We start from the raw sequence: 13442 nt of genomic DNA on the forward strand, positions 1-13442 counted from the left end.
TTTCACAGATTTAACATTGCAAACCAAATTCCCATAAAACAATTCTTGTATGTAGTAATATAATCTGTTTGTTAATAGAAAGAATAAAATAAAAACGAAAATTTACTTAGGCTGCATACAAAAAGTAATTTTCAGGTGAAAAGTAAATTTGGCTACCCCACGTACAAACTTAACTTGGTCTTGCAGAGGTACTTGTAATTCTACTTCTACACCAACCCCGCCCAAAAACAAAGAGCTTCTCAGGGTTCAACAATATCTCATACATTAGAAATAAAAAAAAGAAATAGACAGAACTTATACATAAGAGTCAAGGGGCTTTCTTTGCCTTCACCCCTCCAGACAGTCACATCTTGTATCATTCAAGCATATTAAGAATGTGTTCTACATAAGGGCCCAAAAAAGGGCCAAGATGAACCAACACCATTCAGACCCTCTGACACTAAGCTGATAAGCTCAAATATTACAAAACTGGAAGCTTGCTCCCAAATGTAAAGAGGATTAATAGAGGAAAAGGAAGCCCTAGAGAGACAGACAGCTGGATAAAAGACAAAAGACCCTGGAATCAGGCGATCCTCTCTTGTTCTCGAAATGCTCAGAAATCAATATTCACAAGGTTCCAAAGTTGAAGGCTTACCTGTTGGAAATAAATTTCTTTTCTTCTGATTATTGGGAAGGGAGGAGGGCTCATATGCGGGGCTTGCCAGCCACTGTAGCTTCTTATTTGAGTTGAAATAGATGGCATATAAAGATTATATGAGCATAAAACATGATCAATCCTAATGTGGGCTATACCAAATTGGTTGATAAACCTTGACAACAAGAAATGAAACTTTGCACAACTGACTATAATTAAGTTTACGGACATCTAACAACAGAAAATATATTGAGGGTGATGAAACCCCTTGAAGAATTGCTTTTAAATTTTACTAGTTTGAACGACGAACCTCACCACCTTGTCTTGTGCTTCTGCTACTGCTTAAAGGGGCTGAACTCTGACCTGACAGTTGGACGTCCGAAAGCGAAACAGATCCAGTCTGGGAGAAAATCAAACCAACTGAACTACTGGTGGTATTTCCAGATGAAGGCATTCTGGTTGAGTGTGAATCCTTTTTTGACCCTGAAATGAAGTCAGGCCGCAGATCTGAAGATGAAAATGAAGGGGCCAGAGTAGCCAGTGAAGACCCCACAGGGTATGGAGCAACTGGCATATCAGTGAGAGAAGAAGCTGATGGACTGTATCTCATGTTCCCCAGTGGATGATCGAATTTACATGTGGACCCAAACTTGCAGTACCCATTTTGCAGATAGAAAGTGCAAGGTTGCACCCCCTGTTCATTAAAGATATGAAGATCAGATAAAGCATTAAAAACAGCATTCTTAGCTAAATAGACAGAACATTGAAATATTACATATATGAGTATAGGGACAAGGCAGAAACAAAGCAATTCATCATTTAGGTTTATGATATGCTATTAGCAATTAAAATTAGCTCAAACAATATACTTATCAGATAAATTCAATGGATATTGTTAAGCTACCAACTTTCCAAAGAGCTTAAGTTGTTAGGATATTGGCCCAAAATGTATATCATGCTAAGACCCTCCATCACATACAAGTATGCAGACAAACCTAAAGCTTAAGCTGTTAAGACATGGACTGAATGAATATTAGGCTAACAAATATAAATTCCCTAAGATAAAGAATACAAAAGGCCAGAAGAACACAAAAAAAGGGCTAGAAAAACAAAAATAAATAAACAAATAAATAAATGGGATTGACAATTTAACTGTCTCTTTTACTATTTATATTTATATCATCGCCACATTGATACTATTTGCATTGAACTAAGTAGACTTGGGTACATGTATTCTTCACAAAAATTGGATTTCCTATATAAATAATATAATTGATATGATAATATGAGGTTAATGAAGGTATGATAACACCATGTAACAGATAAAGTTCCTGGACATGAAGTGATACAAAATCAAATTCCATTTGCATCTAAGCACCTCAGTTAACTCCACAGCATAAGCAACCACATATCCATACAGAACAGCCTTATCATGTCAAGCCACTACAAAAAATACATTTGACCTACATGAGATCAGTTAAATGCACTGAAAGATGCATTACATGTATTTTCCTAATGTGGATCAAATTTCTTCAATGTTATGATGACCCCATGTGGAGGTGTAGCTGATTCCACACCAAATTTGTACTTGTACCAAAATAACTTAACACAATAAAATTAAAGTCTCAAGTCCTAGGTGTTTATGGTTGGACATGAATCCGTTTTTGTCATTACACTCTATTTAAGGTCATAGCTTTCATTAAATCATAAGCCATTTTGTCCTTTATGCAGTCCCAACTCCCATTCCTTTTGGTCTTTCATTGTCCTTGTCCCTGCAGCACATTTGACAGTTTAAAAAGTACAGTATTATCCCTATGTCCTAACTAGTAGAATTAATGGGCTTTGTTGTACACAACCCCAAGCAAGCTTTATTTCCGATTTCGTTCTTTCTAAGGGAACTCATTCCATCTCAACATCTTGGTTATATCCCCCTATTCTATGCTTACCTTATAATTTTTTCATTGATAGCCAACACTTTTTACCAGAAGCATGGCAAGCTTTATGTCTTGCCATGAATTCTATTTTAGAAAGTTGCCTCCAAAAATTATCCTCTGGACTTCACAGCACAAAAATATTAAAACATGCCCATTCATTGCACCAGTCAGCTGCATTTGTTGGAGAAGAGTTAGAAAACCTGGTAACTAGGTAAGGGCAGGAGCTTCATTCCAATGGAATCATTTTAGGATCACAGCCAAGACGCTCAAGTAAGAAAAGTAGCACACAGGTTAACCATTCTTCCATAAAAAAATGAAGCTTGACAAGAAACAATATTCCAAAAACAGGTCCTTTCATCCAAAATAGAATATAAACATCCCTTTCAAAAGAGAGGGGGAAAAATCTAAAATGACTTGGCTAGTTGTAGAGCATAATGTTAGCATTGTCATCCATGAAAGGGGAGACATTCAAGAGAACATCGTGAATATAGCAAATTTTAATTAAAATAATGTGATCATTTTTTTTCAATCAGTATATAACATGTTATTCTGTAGAAATTATTTTACCAAAATACTAAATAATTATGAATTGACTCATCATGTGTATCATCATTGTTGAATTTTAGTGTTTAACAGACTAGTGGCTAGTGATAGGTAGGGGGAGAATGAGAGGTGGGAGAGGAAAAGGGTTTTATTAATGTTGATGTTACACCGATACTAATGCCCTTACGATATACATGAATACTAAAGGAATAGTTAGGCTTATGGCCAATGCATGTAGAGGTGCCCAGAACTTTGGCTTCTAAGATGTTGATGGAAATATAGCTCCATACTTATTCAAGTGAATGAAGTATGGAAAGCCAAAAGCCTCAATCTGATATCCAGATGAGATAAATTTTGAGCCTATATGTGTAGTCTTTGGACCACCACAGAACATTTATCTATACTGGATGAGGATCGTTTCCAAACATTAGATGCATAGTACTTCCCCCAGATCTCCCATGCCAGCATGGCAGCACCAGATATATAATCAAATATTTAATGGGCCTAAATGTTGATATGATGTACTGGGAAGTGTCCTAGTTCCTCCACAAACAAACTTCACAGATTCAAACCTTAAAATTTGAATCCATTAATAGAAACCTCAAGGGAAAATCCATGAATCAAGATTTAATGAGAAAATGGTTTCTTCAATGAACAAAGAATCATATAATGAGTTGACAATGATAAAAGATTTAGTCCCCTTGATGCAGCCTTGTGCATGAAGAGTTCTTGTGGCATATATTTCGCAGGCATCAAAAGTTCTTGCAGTATTGGAACTGATATCCAACTTGGATTAATTTCATTGAATAATTTCCAAGATCAGGTCAGGGTCCAGCAAAAGGATCCTAAAGTGCTTCATATACATAATCTGCAGAGCTAAAATCCCCCAGAACAGGTTGGGATCAATCCAATGGATCTGAATGTGCCCTATACCCCGAGGATGCTGAATAATAAGCAGAGGATATGACACCATCTGAGGAGCAACTTCATATTCAAAATAGGTTTTCATAGACCACATAAAAGAGGTATCATGTTCATCTCTTAGAACTCTTATCCAGATGCTAGTCATCTGAGACAGGAAGGGGTACACTAAATGCAGCTATTCTAGTCTGGATATCAGCTTGCAGGACTGTAGGACAAATTTTATGGCACATATGTGCACAGATTGTGCTTTCATATAGGATGTGGGAGAAATGGATCCTGCAAGATCAAAGAACAACGGTACATCAACCCATTCTTGCTGAGTGTAGTTTACAGTTCAAATGCCTGGAGATGCAAAAAATGGCTGCTCAAGTAAAGGATAGTTAAAGCAGACTGCATCAGAAAGGTGCTAGCAAAGGCAATGTCGATGACTTCAGATGGATCTTCCACTCTCAAAGCCACATGTAGTGTTGCAAGGCAGAGTAAGATGGCTGTGAAAAATTCTGAACCCAAAAGGATATGGAAAAGCTTGATCACCACTGGTTGCAAAAGAAAAAAGAACTTTTTTTCCATGCTTGTAACTTGGGTTGTCTAATCACAAAGCATGATCCTAAAACCATGTGGAACCTTTCAAGTTTCATTGACTTGATTTTCATTCCTGGAAAAGAATCATACCACTTCAAGCACAAAGATTAAATCCATTCATACAATATCTAGTCAAGATATTTTTCCTTATAGGAAAGAATGGGAAGGCATTCATGCTTCAAAAGGAAACCTAACCCAAGTATTGTTACAACCTCAAACAAAGTTCACAAACTAGAGTAGCTGATCTCATCACTAGGATCAAATTATTCTTGATTCTCATCAAAAACCATTTTTTATAGGCTTTAGCTCCCAAATTTTCCAAACTAAGATCTGATCCTATCAAAATCTGTTATCATGAACATTCATCAACAGAAATTTGAAGCCAACCAAAAACATATCCAGATTCCATAGTGCATCAACCATCACAACAGCTCACACAAGGAGCCTTGTTTTCAGAAAGGGAAAAAAAGGATAGCATTTGAATTACCATTCATAATGAAGAATTGAAACTATTGCTAAGTAACTGTGCATAAATTATAAACATACTCCTCATAAAAGCAGGCATAAAAACAAAGAGTGAAAAACATTAAATAAGGGGGGAAGGGGGGAAGACACCATCAAATTATTGGTCCTCTGCCCAATCATTCACTAAAGATGTTTCAATAATCCATCAAATAAACAATAGCTGTTTGTTTCCCCTGAACACCAACAGCATTAAAAATGCAGCCATTAAAAAAAATTAAAATTACAATTTCAGATAAATAAATAATTGTGATTGCTTTAGTTATAACTTATATGTCTCATGCATGAGACAGAAATTAACTGTGGCATCCACCTCAATCCATGAGTCAAACACACCAGACAAGGCATATGCCCATAAAACACTTTGCTGCATTCACACATCCATCTCCAACAACACCTTAAAGCCTAGTCTGTGAATCTTCACCCAATTAAAAAGGTCACTATATTTGCACCTTTCATGTGAACAGACAAGAAAGTGAGGTGATTAAAATGGGAAATGTTAGCAAAACATGGTGATATTACTCTAGAGTTGGAATGTTCATTCTGCTGGATTCCTCATGCAGCTAACCATGTGGCAGATATGTTTAGTAAAACAGGGAGCCAATCGGTTGATTTCTTTTGTAGGGGATTTTCTACCCTCATAAGTTTTCAAGTTCATATATATAACCATTTTTCGATGCGTATTTCCATTAATATTTAGAGTAGATAATTTTTTCTTTTTTTCTTTTTATTTTTTTTCAGAGTCATGTAGTTGGTTCTAATTGGGAGGAAGAATTTTTCATCCATCTTACAAAGGATAGAAATAAAAAAGAAAAAAGGAGAAAACTTCCTCAAGGAAACTTTGCTTGTGCTTCATCTCTAATTGATCTTTTTTTGTTTATTACATCATAACCTATCTGTTATTGAGATCCTTTCTAGGAGAGTCCGCATTTGGAGGGAGAACTATCTTTAGGAGAGCTTTTGATGATAGTGAATTCATGGACCAAGCAATTAAACATTCCTGCTTGTATCTCTTTTGGGATTGGGTTAGAGTGTCTCTTGGGGATTGCTCCTTGTCGTTGTTAGACTTTGTCAATGGGTTAGACTCTATGTAGGGCGCAGTTGCTAGTTTTTGTGCCTTTGCGCTGTTTTTTTGTGGCCTTTTGGCTGCTACTTTGTATGCATCATCTATGCTTTCTTGGTTTGTTTTTTTTTTTTTTTTTGATAGGCACATGAGAGAATATATTAAAAAGTGCTAGCAAAAACTTTCTTGTTTTTCCTTTCACTGATAATATAATTTTTACTTACCTATTAACACACACACACACACACACACACACACACATATATATATATATGTATCCTAAATTTCAGTGTGTGACAAATTAAAGAAGTAGACATATAACCACATCTAACACCCACACCCAAACTTATGCAATAGAGCTTGAAACCATGACTTTGATATAACTCTGTTGTTCCTATCAAAAAAATATAACTCTGTTGTACTTTAACAATTGAGCTAACAGCATCTTCCACTCTACTCGCATTTTCTCTTAAAAATGACCACTTCTTTAAATATAAAAGGCAAATCAATTTGGTCGGGTCATTAAAAGAATGGTAATTTAAAAACATCAAATCTCAATAGCTTCAGCAATACATTAAAATGGTTAGAAAGATACAGTATAAAACTAGCTTCCACATAGAGTAATCTGTCCTCAATACTGAAGACCATGTTATACAATTTAGTGTCTAGAAATGAAAACGAAAAAAAAAAAAAAACAAACAGCAGGAGCATATTTGTACTTTTTGAGCAGTTTTGGACTAAGAAAAATCAAAATTGAAGCCAAATTATAAAATAAAGTAACAAAATGAGTGAATAAGCATACCGGACGTAGAGGTAAACCCAAGGGGCTGAGGACACAATTTGTTTTTGGGACAACCCACTCCCGAGGGTGATGATACCTGCAAGATGATCCAAATTTACAGTCTCCTGTTCTCAAGTAGTACTGACATTCTTGTTGGCCTGGTCTCTCTGGAAACACTTGTTCCTTCTGGTTACTGCTTGAAGGGCCAGCAGAAGAGGGAAGCGATGCATAGGGTCCTGCAAGTGTATGTGTTGAAGGTAGCTGCGTGACTCCATACACAGAACCAGCGCCTACCGTGGGTTGAGCACCAGGAGAGAGTACAGGGCTTACAGGTGTCTGCAACATATAAACTAACATTATGAGAAACATATGCATCTTTTACAACTCAATATGAAAAAGAAAATTGTGTAACATACCGAATAAGGACTCCAACCCGGAATAGGAACCACTCCTGGGGGGAACAGAACAGGACCATAAGGGCCTTGCACATATGAACCAGGTAATACTGGAGGCCTTGGCACCCTCCAGCTAGTAGATGTACCCCCATATTGTGTAGGTGTAGGAACAGAAGGAGATTGCACCGTCGGATAAAATGTAGGTGCAGATGCTGGCAATGATGTGCCAGCTGGTTGAGGATGATGGAATTTACATGTTATACCAAACTTGCACTGCCCCGTTTTCAAATAGTAGGAGCATTCTTTCTCACCCTGTTGCAAAATTTCCAATTCATAAACATAAGCTAAATGGAAGTGTCCATTCCCAAATTACAACCATGCTGATTTAGTAAAACGAATTTGATTAGAAAAGGTGAAGAATAAACCAAATCCCAACCAGTCTTAGTGGGTATCCGTAAATATTTAGTGACACATGGCTCATGGATCCACCACCATTTCTTGGATGGTGAAACCTGCAGGACGCACCAAATTTACAGGTCCCAGTCTTCAAATAAAACTGCATATTTAAGGAATAACTATACGATTAATAAGTATAGGATAATAAGCCTTAATAATAATGCATAATACAAGTAGATGAAAACAATTCTAGCAGATCCAAGGAATCTATATTGGTAGAGATCAAGCATTCCATCCCCATCCAGTATTTTATATTCAGTCAACAAACAACAACATACCTGGCATGCTGGCTCCCCAATTCGCTCTGGATACTCTCCTCCTCCGGATCTTAGTGTAGAAACCTGAGTAGTATTGCATCCAAATTACATTGGGAAAACTCCATTTTCACTTAACGTCTGTTTGGTTTTCCGAATTGGTCGGGAAAATAAAGACCATGCTTAAGAACAAAGCCATTCCGGCATTTTCTTTTCCATTCTCTAGTTTCCGCTAGAACCAAGCAGATTGCATTATGAATTACAAATATCTTGTTTCTAACAAAATGACATGAAGATTGGGACCTCTCATGAAGACACAGCCTACTTAAAACACTCAAATTGTTGTCAAGACCCCCATAAATCCCACATCTAATTACACCATAATCTGCTAAAGCTGAAAGATTCAGCTGAATTTAACACCCGAAATCAAACAGCAGCCTCAAAAAACAGGCGTCAAGACCTACTCTATTGATTCTAATGCAAATGATTTGTACAAATAATTGATGATCAAGGGTTTACCGAGCTGCGATCGCGAGGATGGTTGTACCGGCACCTACTACCAAACCCGCAAAACCCGGTTTTCATATAGTAGACACAGTCAGCCACACCAGGCCGCTCTGGGTAGGATTCCCTGCTGCTCAACCCCAACCGCCACATCGACTCTATATTTCAGAACAAAATCAAAGAAAACCCCAATCAAAGCTCCGCATTCTCACAAACCCTAGAAAAAATATCACCTCACAACACAAAGCCAAATGAAATGAAATGAAATTCAAATGCAAAACAAATCAACCCACCTTCGAGCCCCGACACCGCCCTGACCGGACTCCATTCCACCGAAGGATCCGATTGGGACCCATCCCTCGCCGGAGCCCGCCCGTACAACTCCATAAAGACAAGGCCTTTAGGTGTGTGTATAACTTTACAGAAATGAATCTAGAAAGAGGATAGAAGAGAAAGGGCAAGCGTAAGTCTCCGTCTAGACGGTTCTAGAATGTTCTACACTATTCTGGAAAGATCGGAGAGAGCTCGATCGAATAGACGGCGAAGCAGAGAGATGGAGAATGGTGTCTCTCTCACTCTCTCACTCCCTCACTTTCTCTCTCTAAACAAAACTCTCACTCATTCACACACACTCTCTCTCTCTCTATAAGACCGTACGGTCTGGTTTTAGCTCGTGTTTTTTTTCCCTGGTTTTTCAAAGCCTTTTTTATTTAAAATAAATAAATTATTTATTTATTTATTTATTTTTCTCTTTCGGAGCTCTCTGTGTTTCACACTCTACTTTTTCTGCTTTCGTCTGTTTCCTTCCATACCCGCCAAACTGTAGAGGAAATGCTTCCATTAAATAATCCGGTAACTTTGGCGGAATTTCTAGCTCCACGGGTAACCGACACTTGCTTTCGCATGAAATGTCCGAAATGCCCTTGGTCACTACCGTCCGAGATGGGCTCATTGGAGGGGTCACTGTCGGGAGCGTGATCCTGCGGATTCCCACCAACCCCTCCATTTTGAATTACAAGCTACAAAAATATTTATCATTAAATGAATTATATTTTTTTTTATTAAATAATAATAATAATAATTTATTTTTAATTAAGTAAATCCACGGTTGACGACCCAAATCTAATGGCTAATTTGGGGTAAATCGGTTGTGTGTAAGAAAGGTGAATAGGACAAATTTGTCATTGGACTTTCAGGTTAGGTCGCTTCCTAATTGTTCTGTCTTTATTGTTGCGGCATTGAAGAAGGGAGGCCATAGAATAGGGGCCTCTTGGGGGAGTGGTCTTAGGCTTTTCTCGTTTGGGATAGTGACCAAAACTTACCATCTGGTCGCCTTTGGACTCATTTGGACTACCCTTCAAGACCCCTTTTTCAACTTTTAATACACACATAGGAAACCGTTTGCTCGTCCTTTGGTCTCAGAAAAAAATATTAAAATTAATAATAATAATTTTCTTATATTTGATTTTTTTAAAACTATTAAAATATAGAAAATAAATATAAAACAACAAATAAAAAATAATTTAGTTATTTTAAATCCATTTTATTTTCTAAATATATAAATTTATTTTACATATTTTTTAAAAAATAAATTAAAAATACACACAAAAAGTTATAATTTATTGGGAAAAAAGTAATTGTTTATTTCTTTTATGAAAAGGATTGCTATATGCTTTTTTACTAAATAAAGTAATGTGCCGCCATCTAAAACGAACCAAAAGGGGGTAAAGAGAGGTTGAAACGAGTCCCCTCCTTTGATCAGTTTTAATCGCCACGTGTCACTTACATCGTATTATTGGCTTAGAGACTCTCATAGGTTGAAGTATTCTTGTTTTACCGAATATTCCCCGTCTTTTTCCTTTTTAATTGAATTTTCTTTTTTAGATTAATTTTAATTCAAAAATACTCTCAACCAGCAGTGAAAGGGTGCTTTTGTAAAATTCTACAGTGGCAAATTTGTAATTCACTAATTAGGTTTCGTGAAATAATAAGAAAATCCTGCGAGTAGATCCGAGAGTCGGCGGTCTGGAACGGCTGCTGGTGGACCAATGGGAAAGTGCCAGCTATGCCTTTGCCACAAGCTTGGGCCCCACTACTGCACGCTCTCGTACGTTAGTACTAGGCCACGTATTTCAGTGTTCTTTTTATTTATTTTTTGTTTTTATATGCAATTAATATTAAGTTGGGATTTTTTTAAATTTTATTATACACATTTATTTTTAATCATATGTTTTTAATTTTAAATTTAAAAAAAAAATTAATTATATTTAATTTTTTATACTTATTATAATAGATCAAATATAAAAACAAATATTTTTTTTAACATTATTTTTCTTTCCTTCTAAAACCAAACATAATTATTTGATTTCACAAAAATATTAAAAGAAATGAAGCAATGATAGGAAAAATGATTTTCTTATATATTATATGATTTATGATGAGAAATAAAAAGAAAAGAAAATTAAAATTAATTAAAATCTTATATGCTTTAAAAATAACTAATATTTATGTAAATAATATATAGGATAATTTATTAATATCATTTTTTTTCTTTTTCTTCAAATTTTGCAATATCAAAAGATTGGGTAAATGTTTTGAAACCTCTAAAATATAAATGAAAATCATTTACCAAGACATTAAAAAATAAAAATAAAAAGCTTTAAAAAAAAACAAAAATGAACAAAAAAATTATTTCCCAAATCCCAACCACATCAATCATTTTCTTTTTTGTTTCTATACTTTAAAAAGGAGAAATTCATATCTTCCATGTGAATGATGGTGATGTTTATAAACCTAATACAAAAATATATGCTTGATCACAATGATTAATCACATGAATCTGTTCTAATAATTTCATTTCTTTTCACAATGTAAAGCAATAAGAGAGGGTGAGTGCCTAGATAATCACCAACCCCACCATGGAAAGCTTATGGCATGGCATCTATGAAGCCACCTTTTGCCACTTGTTGCTCTCTCTTTTTAAAATGCTACTTTTTTGGCCCATTTTATTATTTCTTTTCGACTATGTGATGCCATGCTTGTTGACACTAAATCCTTATGTCATGCATGATGTTGGGTGCCTTTTTTGTCACTCATTTTTAGACACAACGACTAGTTAAGAATTCATTCATTCCAATATCACAAATGGTGGGTCTATGGTCAAATTTAGTGGCTTTTGCTTATGCTTGAGTTAAGTTAGAGCATTGGCAAAGCTCGATATGATTTCTCGATATCATTTAAAATAAGTTGGTTTTTGTCAAACTAAGTAGTTCGAAATTGGTTTGAATTGACTTATTCAATAATTATATTAATCAATTTAATTATAATTAATAACTTGCTTATCTCGAAGGTACATAAAATTAGATAGAGACCATCCACCCAACCTAATAACTTGGTCCAAAAGAAATAAAGTTCGATAGACAAAAACCGAGTCTACTAAACCTAGGATAAAGAAAAATGTTTGTAGAATGAACTATAGAAACATAAAAAAATAAAATAAAATAATGGTTATAATATAAAAGATCCAATATTTAAAAGTTTGTAGCAAAAATTTCCAATTTTTCAATAGAAGTAAAAGGTTTTTTACATTTTTATATCTCGTATATGATTTATTTAAAATTTGACTTTAAATAAATAAGTCAATCAAACTAAAAATATGTCAAGTTTAAAAGTTAATTATGTTGTCTAAAAAAAAATTCAACTTGACCTAATTATTAAATGGGTTATATGTTTCACATCATGCTACTTGTTTATTAATTAAATCATATCGAACTTTTTTTAAATTTGATTAATATTTGTATCGTATTTAAATTGACCTATTTAATTGAGTATTGAGTTTTAGAGGAACACTAACATCAACCGCTACCCTAGCTTAGTGTGCTTTGAACTTATGTGTTTAGTAGGTGGATGTTTTTTCACTTTTCAAAATCATTCTAAAATATTATAAATTTAAAACTTTATGACTATTTTCAAATAATTTGTAAAGGATGCTTCGGATGCCTTTTCATTAAAATAAACTAATAAAAAGGGGTTACTTCTAAAGTTGACCAAGTCAACTTAGTGGATTGAAGAAAGTGGAGTGGAAAACTTTATGCTAAGAAAAAGCTATGCAGAAATTCCCCATAACTAAAGGGAGTTTCACTCAATTCCTATCCTTTGGCATGGCAAATGTGTTCATAGCTATTTAAGTTGTGTTGGAAAAAAACTTTTGCTTTTAGATTTCTTATGTGTTTCACCGTGATTTTATAAAGTATTTTTAATTTTTTTAATACTTAAGATTTTTTATCTAAAAAAAAATTAAAAACACTTTCTAAAATTACCACAAAATGTATTTTTAGGTAAAAATTAATGTAAACTACAAAATCTTATTTTTTAAAGGATTTATCAACATTTTGAAAGTGTTGGTAAATATACAATAACTTCTTATATCAATTAAAATGTAATTTTTATAAAAAATAATATTTTTTTCTACCTTTCATATTAAATTATTTTTTAAGTGAAAATTTCTGTTAATAAAAATAATATATAAACTTTTATTTAGTTTTTATTTGGTTTTAATATATATTGCTTTTTTAAAAAATTAACCCATACACAAGGTTGAGGTGGTATTTCATTTGTGAGAAAGTAGAGATGGGCAAAAAATATACATATGTTTTTTTAAATATTTTTGGAGTAACCCACTGACATTGTTAACCAAGCCTCACATGAGTATAAAATAAAAAAATAAAAAATAAAAATAAATTTTTAATGTGGTTCGATGATCAATATGATCTTCATGTCCACGAAGTGCATCAACACTCAACAGTCCACTAATAAAAAAGAATCGGAATAGTTATAATAGTGAAACTTAA

The 13442-nt window shown here is 34.4% G+C and overlaps 1 protein-coding gene across 3 annotated transcripts; it reads right to left on the reverse strand.

The window, feature by feature from the left end:
* Window positions 1-245: 245 nt before the first annotated feature.
* LOC100245975 (zinc finger CCCH domain-containing protein 32) lies at window positions 246-9410 on the reverse strand. 3 transcript variants are annotated; one of them, XR_009465988.1, is made up of 8 exons: window positions 8886-9357; window positions 8608-8750; window positions 8113-8175; window positions 7815-7934; window positions 7400-7690; window positions 7005-7319; window positions 635-1328; window positions 246-535 (listed from the first exon to the last, which is right to left on the reverse strand). XR_009465988.1 is itself a non-coding variant. In XM_010653762.3 (7 exons), the coding sequence occupies exons 1-7, from the start codon at window positions 8977-8979 to the stop codon at window positions 927-929; spliced, it is 1428 nt and encodes a 475-aa protein (XP_010652064.1). In that variant the 5' UTR covers window positions 8980-9410; the 3' UTR covers window positions 246-926. The 3 variants fall into 3 exon arrangements, 1 of the variants encoding a protein (XP_010652064.1); XR_009465989.1 differs by having other exon boundaries at window positions 246-556; XM_010653762.3 differs by having other exon boundaries at window positions 246-1328; window positions 8886-9410.
* Between the last annotated feature and the right edge of the window lie 4032 nt (window positions 9411-13442).

This window comes from Vitis vinifera, chromosome 7, assembly GCF_030704535.1.
Source record: "Vitis vinifera cultivar Pinot Noir 40024 chromosome 7, ASM3070453v1".
In the NCBI taxonomy this organism is placed as follows: domain Eukaryota; kingdom Viridiplantae; phylum Streptophyta; class Magnoliopsida; order Vitales; family Vitaceae; genus Vitis; species Vitis vinifera.

Coding starts and splice junctions, on each gene's coding strand:
- LOC100245975 (XM_010653762.3), bottom strand. CDS start 8,979: ATGGAGTTGTACGGGCGGGCTCCGGCGAGGGATGGGTCCCAATCGGAT. Junction 8,751..8,885: donor GGCGGTGTCGGGGCTCGAAG/GTGGGTTGATTT, acceptor TCTGAAATATAG/AGTCGATGTGGCGGTTGGGG. Junction 1,329..7,004: donor TGGGTTTACCTCTACGTCCG/GTATGCTTATTC, acceptor TTTAATGAACAG/GGGGTGCAACCTTGCACTTT.